The sequence below is a fragment of the Argiope bruennichi genome, chromosome 7 (assembly GCF_947563725.1).
Source record: "Argiope bruennichi chromosome 7, qqArgBrue1.1, whole genome shotgun sequence".
NCBI lineage: Eukaryota > Metazoa > Arthropoda > Arachnida > Araneae > Araneidae > Argiope > Argiope bruennichi.
In genome coordinates this window covers 51152934-51167270 of record NC_079157.1, presented here as the reverse complement: position 1 = coordinate 51167270, position 14337 = coordinate 51152934, and the positions used below count along the sequence as shown (strand labels likewise).

The following is a 14337-nucleotide window of genomic DNA, read 5'->3' as shown; positions in this document are numbered from 1 at the left end:
TTGTAAAATCGCCGAGGGTAAAACATCTGACTTTGCTTTTAAGTTCGATAGATGTGGTCTGCCTTTCGTCCTCTTGTTCAAATTTCGACTCACGTCGTGAAATAAATTGAAGTGAATTCTAAAAGTTCTTTCTTTTTCGTCATGCATGTGCAAAATTGTTTGCATTTTTTCCTGAAGAGAAGATACTTTGATGCTCCGAGAGGGCTCAGCTAGATAAATATAACATAAAATAAAACTCTTTATATTTTTTTAAAGATTAAAAAAAATATTGAGATAATAGTTTTTTTTTTCTTTGCATCTAATCAAATTGAAAAAGAATGAGGACTATAACGAGAATTTTTCAAACCATTTTACTGAGATGTTAGCGAATCATTCCTTCTGATTTATATATCTTTTCTTTCATATATCCCATTAACCCAAATTCATTGTTTGCAATTGGCCTTCAATGCACTCATGTCTTTTTTCCAGATATGTCTGAAGTCAAAGATGACAGTGACAGTAAGACCTCATCCGTTATAACACCCCGAACTCAAATTCCTCAAACGCCTGTGCAACCACCTTCAGCTGGCGGACCATACTACAGACCTTTGACTCCCCATGATGGCGGCTCCACTATGAGACCCCATTCCCGTGGCACTTACACTTCAGCCAAATATATTGCTAGTCCAGGTGCCATGGTGAGCCATCAACAGGTGCAACCAGCGACTACTTATTACAGCACTCTACCTAGAGGCAGTGGCGGAGGTACCTACAGGTCATGGAATGATTATGGGTCATCAACGCAGTTCAAATTCTGAGAATCTATGGCGGTTGTGAGATTATTAGATGTACAGTATGTCGAAATATGATGAATATACTTATAAAGAGAATTGTACAGATGTATAATGGTAATCCAAAATCCAAGATGTATGATATAATTCAAAAATTATCCGCATTTCATTATTTAAACTGAAGGTAAATTAAGCTAGATATATGGTTTTCAAATTTAAGACATCCAATGCAGTGCATTGGGGTTATTTATATATTTTCTGGGACAAGAGACCTTTTACCGTTGGTCTGCTGGCTATTAATTAAATATCACTACAGTTTTATTTATCTCAAAATATCACGACTTCGTAATGTATCTTATAGGACTAATGTTCTAGCCATTTAATAAATGGAGAAATGACGTTTACATGAACTTGGTTCTTATAACACTTAGCAGTTCGAAGAAACGGATGACAGCTCATTTTTTTTTTCTTAACATATTTTGCAAGCAGATGTGATCTAATTTCTTCTTCAACATTAACCAAAAAATGATGTAAAACGATAATTTTCATCCAATTAATCACAATATTACCAATTCAAAGCATGTATGTTCAGAGGTTGTATATTTCTCATAAGAGTTTTAATTATGACTAAAACGCGGATAGTTTTTGACTTGTCTGCATACTTTGTGCCACTGAATCTAAAGAGAAACAGGACTTATAAGAAGAGATGGAATTTATGCTGTTATCGATTAATGCATTTATAAATAATTATCTAGATCATGCGAGTAAGTATTTATATAAATATATAACATTCCTGTTCTTTTTTATTTGTAAAATTACTTATAGTAATTCATTTTTCGAATAGTGTAGTTTTATACTTTAATGCCTTTATGCATTGCTAGCAAATTTAAAGTATGTTCGTGAGAATTGTTTTATATCATATACCTGTTTTTATTTTCTTTAGTTATTGTAGTAAAAATGCAGTGAAATGTTTTGAAATGCATGCTCTTGAATTTTGCAAAAATGATTAAATTCTACAATACTATTGGTAAGATTAATGTTTAGAGAAATGACATGATTTTTATTTCTAGAATTTTTAATGTCAAATGCAATTTCATGAATTTTTTGAATTTAGCTTGAGTTTTTGGCAATAAAAATACTCATTTTTTAAAAAGAATTTTGTAATACTTCCTTCGTCCAACTTTTAATTACCAAGTTCTTTATTAAATACATTTTTTATTTAAATTAACAAGTTTCAATTTTGCAAGAATGGAATTATGCAATCTACTTTTTCTCCATACTTGCAAATTCATAGGAGATTTGAAATTTGAGTATTATTGTGTTCCTTATAATAGTAAGCTATTTTATTAATATTTCCATTATTTTTAATTAAATTTATTTTCTTGACCAGAACTAAATGGCCAATTTTTTTTAATTAAAGAATTTATCATTAATATATTTGAAAATATACGGAAAAGCACTAAACTAAATGAATCTCTCTTGTATTAAGTCTAATGCACTGGCATTACGTTGTGTCTTTGACATCTCTTTAAGGAACAGATTTAACTGTTATTTCCTAAACTATTTTTTGCCGTTTGGAATGTAATTCTTTATATCTGTTCGAATTTGTTTTTTCTGCCGCCTTATCAGAACTTTTTATAAATAACCAAAACCCAATGTTTTAATTGAAGGTTAGACATGTAGCTTTAAAATAACTATAGTTAATTATACTTTAAAATAATTATAATTAATTGTACTGTAATTATACTTGTTTGGGAAAGGATAAAGCAAAGTCAAATATGATATACTGATTTGTCTTTTTTGATTAAAAGATATAATAGTTACTTATGCATTCGTTAAAACAGGCATCATTAACTATCTAATGTTAGCTTATATTATGCAATTTGTTTTCTTTGGTTGTCCTATCATTTATTTTTTTCTCAAATAAAGTTAGACGAAGGGAGTATATTTTTAACTACGAATCTGAAATTAAAACATTGACATTATTTTGATTACATTCGTGAATTTAATTTTCTTTTAAAATCAATTTATTATTGTTGTTTTTGTTTTATGAATACTTTCACTGAAAAGCAAACGATATTTAACTGTTATATTAATAATGCTTTTCTTTATAGAAGATCAAGATTTTTTTACAGTTAATTGTAAAATTATCGTTTGCTTCAAATGACGCTTATTCTAAAAAGATGAGCTATTTTCATATCATTGAATACAAACAATGGACCAATTGTAAATATATTCATCAAAATATTGCTAAGTTCTACATTTTAAAACGATTTAAATTTATTCACTCTTTTCTCACAGTGGTCTAAAGTAAATATTTTACAGTTATAAATATTTATGAATAAATCAATTTATTTTAGGCAGATGAAAATACATTTACACCATTTTGTGCTTAAATTTTCCAATAAAATTTCTTTTGTTTCTAAATTTTGGATATGCTTGAAAATTTATTTCTGAATGTTACAATTTCGAATCATTTGAATTATTTCGTTTTATTTATTTCAATTATTGTGAAGTCAGAATTTATAACATTTTTATACAAGGAGCATTTAAAGGTATATTCAAAATAGTTATGACATTTTAAAAGAAATTAAATTTCTTGAGCGTAATTTTTCTCAGTTTATAGATGAAAAATGTTGGTCAACGTAAATGATATAAGTTAACTGTAGTTTCTGCAGAAGTTGTAGAATGTAATTTGATGAAATGATTTCTTATAGTTGTTGTCAAGCATGTATAGAAATTCCTTTTTTATATTAAAAGGATATACATTATAGAATTTGATACTTTTATTTTATTGCCATTATACGAGAACTGTGTTTATTTCTATTGTGGGGAGTGCAATATATTTAATTTTCAGTTTACTTAATTGTGACAGAGAACTGAAAATAATTTATTTCTTATATAATGTAAAGGAGTTTTAGAAAGAGTAAATAATCAGTGTGTTTAAACATTCTCCCTATTCTAATGTAACTAAGCAAAATTTTAGAATATTACTTTGAGCATTTTGTGAGTATTTTTAGGTTTCATGTTCAAAGGAAAAAATGCGATTCTGGTTAGAACTATCTGTAATAATGTCGCTTAGAATTCGAGAATTTCTATTGACTAGACATTATATAGGAAATGTCTTTTTTATTTGAAAAAAAATGTCCACAATTTGCCAATTAAATAATGAGAATGTGATTTATCCGCAAAATTTGCCAACTAAATAATGACAGTGGTGTGTTGTTTTTCCTATGATTTATTCGCAAAATTTGCCTACTAAATAATGAGAATGTGATTTTTTTTCTTTCTGTATTTTTATTTAAATGCTGGTTAGTCTGGTATCCCAGATAAAAAATATATAAAATTCATATCCATATTTTATTTCTCTATATATCTAACCTGGTTGAAAAATCATTTACCTCCGAAATAAAAAAGTTGCAAATAAGAAAAAAAAAAAATTAAAAAGATATATTTTCCTATGCTATCTTATTGTTTAATTGGCATGTTTGCTTGTTGAAATGTAAACAAATCACGCAATTTATATTTTTGGCACTTCTGTTATTACATTCTGCATAAAAAATAATTCAATACGGAATACTTTTATTATTTATAGGTAAATATTGATTTTTTGAAGAAAATTATAATCAATAAAAAAAAATTCTGAATTTTTAATGTTTTACTCATATTTCTCAGCTGTACATTATTTAATTCTCTTGTTTGTATTTTAAAACAATGTATACTATTTTTTTTTACTTTTTCTGTAGTTAGGTTTAAAAATGATCATAATTTCTTCATTTGAATTTTATATTTTTGAATGTATTGTCTTTTTACGTACCTGTAAGTTCTCTGTTTACAAGCATTTGTATTGGGAATTGAATCTTAGTGCAATATTTACCGTTGCAAAAGTGTTGTCAGGATTTTTTTCGATCATAAGAACAACTTAAATTCGAATTATAATGTAACTTTTTGTACATGTTTAATAATGAGTTTAAATAAAGTTATTTAAAAAAAGATGAAGTTATATGTTTGTTTTATGTATTATAGAGAAACATTGAGTAATGAAAGAGGAAAAGATGGATGTTTTTAATTATTTACTATGCACTTTTATTTTGACTAACTTATTTCATGTAAAAATTGAAATTTTTTAAAGTTATTTTTGACTAATTTCATTGTTCTGAAATTGTGTATACTTGTGTGTTATTGATGACAATAATCTATTTTAATATTTTCAGAGCTTATCTAGATGTTAATCTATTTATTTTATCAAATTTTGATTCCATACCAATGGCGCCACCTTATAAGGATTTTGAGAAAATTACTTTCAAGATTTTTAATATTGCTACGGAAATATCTGACCGGCAAGTGTACGGTTATTTTACACTGAAATACGATACATTGGTAAAAAATACAACGAAAAGTGTGCACAAAACAGCACTTACAGTAAACTGTAACAAACTAATGATAAATAATCATAACAGCGCAAAGCGCTTAGGCAGAACTTGCTGGAGTTCAGTACTTCAAGGAGAGGCTTCGCTCAATTACTCGTTTGAACTTAACTACTTTGACTACCAACTCCGACTCTAGGATTATCATAACCTCCGTAGCAGGATATAGAATGTTTTAAAACAAATGCTGAAACTCGAGTGTTAATGGAGCTATCATCAAGATTCTTGAATATTCTAAATCTTTCATTTTTTGTCATCGAGTCTCCAAATTGTCATTGTGGTCAGGATCATTGACTAAGCATCCACTCTGCAGCCATTAATATATTTCTAAAATTTATCTTAGGAAGTTATTGTTCAGGGTAGCAATATTACAAATTCGTAACACTATGTATAATAGTAAATTATAAATTAATCTTTGAAAACTTAAAATAATTCAAATAAAAAAAAATCTAATTTTTAAAAATGCTTTTAAAAATTCTTTGTTATTGTATATTTTTTAATAGCTTTTATATATTTTGAAAAATATTTTGGAAAATTCCAGAAAGATTTATTTATCGATTTTTTTTTCTTTCTCTGATGTATAACATATTAGATGAAACAAATTACGACCAAACGATTATTAAGATGACTAATTTTTAATTTTGTATGGAAATGTTTCAGTATACCATTTATTTATAAATTTCTTGTTAAAAATTACATTATTTATTTTACTTTTTTACTGAATCATTAATATTAAAATAACAATATTTTCATAACATTTGAAATGAAATAATCAATATTTCTATCTCTAAATTAAAATAATTATCTGGAAAGAATATTGCATTTAATAATTATTTGGAACACTCAAACATTTTGAAAGATTTATTCTGCAGTTTTTAAAATTTAGCCATTTTATTTACGATTTCTAACCTTTATATTTGATTGGAGGAGTCCATTCTATAAACGTAGAAGGTGGGTTAAGTAAGTGATGCGCACGTCTCGATTTGGTCCAGTGACACATTAATAGAATATCAGCTTTATTATTATATTAACAATTTGTTCTAAAGAAACACTTTGCAATTTTTGAAACAACTTTATCAAAACTTGTGAATTTGTTGTTTTTTTTTTTAATTCAAGAAATTTTTTTGATATTTTTGCAAATTTGTAAAATTTAAACGTTTTGCTTGCTAACATTAAAATTCAATTGAAAATTTCCTTTTAATGTTAAAAATATATTTTCGATTTTATGTTTTTAAATTTTTTTATTTGTTAATATTGTTATTATTGATTTTTGATAATTTTAAATAATTCTAGTTTTTAAATGTGCCAAATTTATTTTCAAAATACAATTTAAAGACAAGAGCAAAAATTAATTTGCAGATTAAAAAGGTTTAAAAATATGAAAATAGAAAATATTTTGATATTTTATTTAAAAAAAATTGCAAATATACGCTGTTTCATATTGTTTTATTAATAAATATTAATGTCTGCTTTGTTTAAATTTTTTGTTTTAATACAGAATTTGCACAAAACCTGAGAATTTTTTAATTTTTTTCAATAGCATGATAAATTTATTTTAATTTAAATTGCTTATGCTTTTCGGAATTTTTTTTAATATTTTGGAATATTCCTTAAATTAAGCATATATAAAATTATGCTTCATTAATAAAAATGATTATTACTTTTGTTTGCAAAATTTAATTATTTAATTGATTACAGCATTTTCAGTGACTAAAAATCATGTACTGAACTCATTCAAATCCTATTCCTTGTGTGAATTAATGGATGGAAACATCACCAAAATATCAGTTTATGAAGGGATTTCTGAGGTTCTTACAATTTTTCTTTCTTAATGGGTATCAAGGATATATTTATATCCATATCTCTATTAATAATGAAGATGAACGTATGTGTTGTTGCTTTATTCAGTTGATCGTTTACCTAAGGCTGCCAAATTTTGCACATGGAAGTGAGTGAGTTTTGACATTTTAATTATAATTAAAATTAAATTAAATAATTTGATAATTTTTTTTCACTTTAACATCCGGGTATAAAAATAGATGAATAAAAAAAAGGGTAGATATAAAAAAATGGATTTTAATTCATTTTAAAATCTAAAAAATTACCTTTTTAATGATACCATTTTTTGCCGCATATTTTTTTCCTATTTTTAATTAATTGTTGAAATATCTTAAATATTTTTAATATTTTATGCATACTTTTTAAAAGTATATTTCACTGCTGCAAAGAAACTCAAATTGTTTCCATTGCTACTACAAATATTTCATTCTGAGTTTTCTCCCATAGCTGATGATAACAGTATGAAGTTACGATTTATTTTTCCATTATGAATAGATTTTTATTTGAAATTTGCTGTACATACAATTAAGATTTAAATTCACAAGTAATCCTGAAGCTTTTTTTACATTGCTTCATTTTTAAACAGTACTTATTTTTATGTATTTCAACTTATTCAACGGTTATCTTTGCTATTGTCACGCATGTCTTTTTAGCATCAGTTTATCGTAATATAATAATCAAAAAAATTATGCGGAGAAGTACAGGAAAATTATATACTGTAAGGGAGTTAATAGTCAAATTTTTCGTTATTTTTAAACCTAATATGTTAGTGACCACCTTGTAACTATGACCTATAACTAAGTCCTTCATGATTATAAAACGTCATTACGAAAAAAAATATGAAATATAATAGTAAAATCTTTATTATAGAATTTTTGTATACTTAAATATATTTTATTCCACCAGATGGCACTATAATGCAGAAATGGGGATTTTACATTCGATTGTTATCAAAATAGCATCACTGATATTCAACCCAATATCACACCAGTATATATATATATATATATATATATATATATATATATATATATATATATATATATATATATATATATATATATATATATATATATATATTGTTGTTATATGAAAAACCGTGTTTTTATCGCCATTGACAATGCTAATACATTCAAAATTATAATCACAAATGCTGAGCTTAATGCGGCTACCGAATTATTGGAAATAATTCTTGGCGATAATTGAAATACTTCCTTGACAGTCTTCGAGCTACAAAGGATGCTGACATTGAAATTTACCATAAGTATTTTCAAAGTTTTTTAACCGTCTTTAAAATATATTGGAAATTCATATGCCAAATTATTATAGCTATTTTACAATATTTTTTTTTAATCATGAAGAAACATGATTTATATATTATCCATATTTCTAAATCATTAAATCATTTTACTGAAAAAAAAAGGCCGATTAATGATACATAGTAAAAACGGAACTCATTGCTGCTCCCGAGAAAGTTCAAAGGAGATCTTAATGGAAGCTATAAAAAGAACATGCTCTTCAAAATCCCAAAATAGCAAGTTATTAAATGCCAATATGATAGTTTTTCTTTCATAACTTATTAATTCGTGTTAGTTATTAGATTGTAGAAGTAGTAGTTTGCTTAAAGAAAATGTACTGATATGTTGCAAGTTCACCTTAATTGCTTGAGATTGATTCGAATGCTGCAGGAGCTGATCGAGGTTTTTAGTTTGCTATATGTTTGAATATTTTGGAATGTATTGTTTTCTGTTCTTTTTTAGGATTTTCTAAAAAACTATACAATCCATACGCGGTTTTTTTTAGTAATGGATAAAAGAAAGAATATATTATGATAAAGCAGACACATCAAGAACAGAAAGACATTCGTATTTTTTGTTTAGTATTTGTCATTGGTGAATTAAAAAGGTTTTTGGATATTTCTTGAATACAATTTATATTATTATAATAAAAGATCGTCTAATATTGAAAACTATTGACGAAATCCTGAGCATCTTTGTCCCAAGTTCTTGCAGTTAAGACTTCAATAATTTCATCTGGAAAAATAAAAAGATTACTGAAGATCTATTTGAAAATTAAAACGGAAGCAAATATATTTTTACAAAAATTGGTATTTATAAATGTAAAAGAGAAACAACATTTTGAAGCAAGCATTTTCCAGACTATTCAGTCGTGCAAAATAACAGAAATAATAACACCACCGAAACAATAAATGATGCACTGTGTGACTAAATAACCCCAAAAGTTATTTTAAAAGAATTTATCTCTCTTCATATCAATATTGAAATCAGCGATCTGATTTCCCTTCATTAATCTGCTAACTTCCAAATTGTTTTTGAAATTTTTGACTAAATAAGTTAAATATATGCATAAAAAGTTGTATAATAATATAATTATATTTAAATTATGTTATGCTTTGATAAACGGGTTCATAAAATGACAGAAAAAAAACTTTCAATAAAAAGCAAAAGACTGAGTAAGAAAAATAATGTTTCTATAACTTCTAAATTACATATTTATATACAGTTTTATTTCATTATAATATAAAAAAATCAACAAAAAAATACAATGCTTCATATATGACAATCTGTTCCGTTCAACTTATAGACGAATTTTAAATTTGTTCGCTTATTGTAAAAAAAACGAAGCCCAAAATACACACTTTCTTCTATATACAATATTCATCATATATATATATATATATATATATATAATATGTAATGATATTTTAACTCTAATTTCAATTTAATTAATTTTCAAGATTTTATCTTAATTTAGCCCATAGTAACTTCATTCTAAAATACTCTCTTATTTCGTGATCCAATTCCACTGTCTCTACTTAATTAATTCAAGAGAAGCTTTGTTAAACTGCTGAATCAGCTAAAACTAACTTTCCCACACTACGCGTGAAGAGATAAAATACCGCTGATCATCAAATTCTTTGTTTAAAATCTCCCTGTGTTTCCCCTACCTTGTCCACGTGTATAATGAAAATCCCTATTGGAATCTCATAATACATTAGCACTGTAAAGAAATATTTTCCCTATCAAAATCATAGGTTATATAAGACCAGGGATAAAATGTCCAAGAGCTTTTTCCTCATTCCTTTTCTGTGTCGTTCTGTGTGCTCATCGCTTGTACATATGCTTGCTTCTTCAAAATGAAATAAAACGACGTCACAAAAATTAAAAGTACCTTCACTGTCTTCAAAGTGCATCATGCTTCACAACAAGTAATGTTACACACACACACACACACACACACACACACACACACACACACACACACACACACACACACACACACACACACACACACACACACACACACACACATATAATAGAACTTTACTGTCAGGAGTTCCAAATATATTTTTTGCGCAAGTGCTGTACTTAAAATTCTAAAATCCTCAAATGGGAATCGTGGCAACTAACGAGTTAAAGTCCTTCATCTTCAAGTATGACTCATTGAATATCAGATTATTAATTTCTTTGGAAAACAGAACCAATAATTTATTTTTTGTTCAAATACATTTATTTTGGCTCGTCTCTGCAAAGACGTATTTCAGTGGAGAGACAAAAGTGAAGACTGGAATTAAAAAAACCCTGAAAAAGGGCCAAACTGCAAATTTTATTGGAGAGCGAAAAATAAACTTCAGACCAATTTTGGCACTTGCTACATTTTCCAGGTGAGTTCAATTCTAGTTACTTTTTTCTTTACAATGTATGTAAATAAATATTTTGTTTGTATTTTTTCAATAAAATTAATTTTATTATTCATTGACTATTTAAAATATATTTTGTATTATATTGGGCGCATTATAACAAACTAAAAAGCAGGTAAAATAGTAATGGCTATGAGGGTAATCTTAGAATTTATTATATCTTCGAGGTTGCTCAACGCAGAATTAGCCTATCGGTGATATCTAATGACGCGTACTTGGATTTTTTTCTTTGGACATTCTCATCATTTTGTTGATTGCAAATCTTGGTACTTGATAGTTTTCGTTGCGAAAAAACTTCTTTTTATTCTTACTTCGTTCGCCATTTGCAGACTGATTTTTTTTCAGTAATACATTGTTTGTCCCGTTTTACTTACTTTTAAGATATATATCTATTTATAATAATATTTAATACTTCCGTACTATAGTAAAAATTTGCATGCAATTTTACTTACACATTAAATGTCATATGCATTATTAATGGAATTTTCTAGTGCATTCTAGCTGGTACGCTGGACAATGGAAAACTGAACTTTATTTTGCGGAAAACAAAAACCACAGGTAACAAAGACACAGTTTAGGAGAACATTTAAAGAAACAACCAACAAACAGACAAAAATATTGCTAATTGAATCACATTTCAGCGCTATCCGCTCGCAAGGTCATCAACACTGCAAAGAAAGGATTTCTTCTATGAGTGCTTCAACTATATAAGCCTTCCGATGAGGTTTGTAATTTTCTAGAAGGATCTTTAGATCTCGGATCCAAATGCAGAGAGGTAAAAATGCTTACGATTTCAAAAATCTTCGTTTTTGCAGCCAAATGAACTGTAGGGTCAAAAGATTTTGAACTGGTATCCATTCAATGTCCATTATATACACTATAATCACTTCAGACATCTATAACAATAACTTGCCATCACTATAACACTAAGTTGTGATAGGGATTCTTAACAATACCATTTAAATTTTCTTTTGCTATGTATTCAAGCACTTGCATATTATTTAATGGAATAAAAAATGCGCAAATGTATAACTTTTCAATTCTTTTATCGATTTAAATGTAACACTTTTAATTCTAATTTCAAACTATTTGCTTAAAAATATTTATTTATAGTTGAAGAAATGTTGCTTTATGAATATTATAATCGATAATACTACTAATAAAGAAAAATGGATGTCAATGGTGACACTCTACAGTGTAGTTTTCGGAATTAATTGTTATAAATTTTGCTTAAAGAAACTGTAGAAAAAGATTTTATTCTATATGTTGCTCTTCTTTATATCAAAGACTTACATTTTATTTCTTTTACATTTTAAAGTTAATTACTGCTAGTAATACAATTTTAAAAAAGAACAGTAATTTTTTTTAGAGAATTGTTAGTTTCTGTTTGAGATTTAAAGAATTATTTACTAATGTAATTTTTTTTATACTCATAGTTAATAAATCAGCACACCTTTTTAATTGTAGAAACACATGATATTAAAATATACATCTATACGAATTCAGACTTATTTTGGAAAGCATAATTACGAAAAAAGTATTCTTTAAACGGTAAGAAAATAAAATAATTATGATAATTATAATTAGACTTATAAGATTAGACGTATTTGAGGCGCTTTCTCTTTCAAATAAATAATGACTAACTTTATTAAAAATATATATAGTTTGGGACTCTTAGTTTTCTAAGAGATCTTAAAATGTTTCATGCTATTAAGGTTTAATATGAGTTTAAAAGTTCATTATCATCATTCGTTGCTGGATTATAAATCTGAAAATTTAGATAAAATCAGCATGAAGCAAGGTAAAAAAATCTCACAATGCAAATAAAAAACACACAGAAAAGTGACGTCAAGGAATGTGAAAAACCAATATGATAATGCCTACTAATGCTGGTTATTGAAAAATGTTGAAAATGTCACAAATTCGTCAGAAGAAAAGTTTTAAGGGGAAAATAAATTTTAGCTAATAAGTAAGAGTTAATCTGTTTCATAAAATAAATGAAACCAATAAAAATTATGATTTGATAAGAATGTTAAATTATTTTTATGAATTATTCTTCATCCAAATATGAAATCGTCTTGCAAAAACAAAACAAAACAGGAGTGAAAAGGGGGAAAATAGGATTGCGGTTTTGGAATCATCACTGAAAATTATATTAAAATCAGTCATTAAAATTAAAACATTTTTCAATAAATATTTTATACAATACCTGTGCTATTATATAATTGACATAGAACATCGATACAAAAGAGCAGTGGGGTGCTTTTTCATGTTTATTTAAGTACTTAACTACAAATACTGACAATTATCTCTAGTAAGAAACATCTAGTCACAAGTTGGATAAATCATTTTTTTAAAAATAAATTAAATAAAATTTTTTATTAATCGTAAAAATTCGTTTTCTTACTCGTTGCGATTTTAAAAATTAATGCTTTGATATGCATACGAACAGACAGATAGTCAAATTGATTATAGATTGGATCGAAAATTTGATACACACTTTAGTATAGTTTGGTGATAAGACTGCAAAATTCATCCATCTAGCTCACAATTTTTTTTGGTCTGACATACTTATATATATACGATTGGACTTTCTTGATGCATACGGATTCCTTTCAAGATTTAATATAGCTATACAGTTACAATATTAAACCACGTACCCTGTTTCATCCTTTCAACTCTCAAAGGGTTTTGAGTAATTACAATAATAGAAAATGGTTTTTTATGGACTGAAAGGTGTTTGAAAATCGAATTTCATCGAAATTTCGTAATATTTACTTGATTTTCTATAATTCGAACACGAGAAAATAAAATAGATATTTCCAGAATTATTATATATATTAGAGCAGCACCTAAAAGCCAAATCTATTATGTTTTTGATCTAAAATATATATAAACGTGTAAGAATATTTATTATTTCTTCTAAAATATTTTTTAAATACATTATAGATTTTATAACATATGCTTTAAAACTTCAAAACAACAAAGAACAGATTCACTAATAAAAAGAAGCAGACTGAATCGGTTAAAAGAAAAATTATCCCGAAGATTCAGAAATCAGAATGATTTGAAATTCTTAGAAATTCGAAAGTTTTGGCAAAAAATATCCAAATCTGTAGTTTGATGTTTCCCTTGACAGTCTTCCAAAATGGCAATTGAGTTCACTACTTCTGGAAATGTTCTTAAGAAATAGATTGCAGTTTCGATGAGTATTTTTTTTTAACCAATCAGGATGGCGAAAGAAAAAAAAATCGTTTGCTACATTAAATTTCTGAACTTGCAAAAAGTAGATTGAAATCGTAGAGAATTGAACTATTTTTTTTCCTTTAAATGTAATAATAAAATTATTTTTTGTTTTTTGGGATATATCTAACCGCTACATATTTTAGAATGAACCTTTTAGATATTTTTAACATGACACTATTTTTATCTAAATAATAAGATGCGAAAATAGTTTATTGAAAAATAAATAAAAGTAAGAAATTGTTTTATAAAGATAGACAGACTGGCCGTGTTCGGTAAATATCATAATCTAAATCTGTTATTAGACATTTAGCAGACGATTCCTTTTCAGACATTT

General features: G+C 26.5%; 2 protein-coding genes across 2 annotated transcripts in view; one reads left to right on the top strand and one right to left on the bottom strand.

The window, feature by feature from the left end:
• The window catches only part of LOC129976074 (lens fiber major intrinsic protein-like), a 157865-nt gene extending 153115 nt beyond the window's left edge, over nucleotides 1–4750 (top strand). The window contains exon 5 of the mRNA XM_056089446.1: nucleotides 469–4750. Coding sequence (XP_055945421.1) covers nucleotides 469–797 — 329 coding nt within the window. The 3' untranslated portion in view covers nucleotides 798–4750. The remainder of the gene's footprint in view (nucleotides 1–468) is intronic.
• A 4148-nt stretch (nucleotides 4751–8898) lies between these two features.
• Nucleotides 8899–14337, bottom strand: part of LOC129975792 (BAI1-associated protein 3-like) — a 73621-nt gene continuing 68182 nt past the window's right edge. The window contains exon 30 of the mRNA XM_056089012.1: nucleotides 8899–9069. Coding sequence (XP_055944987.1) covers nucleotides 8993–9069 — 77 coding nt within the window. The 3' untranslated portion in view covers nucleotides 8899–8992. The remainder of the gene's footprint in view (nucleotides 9070–14337) is intronic.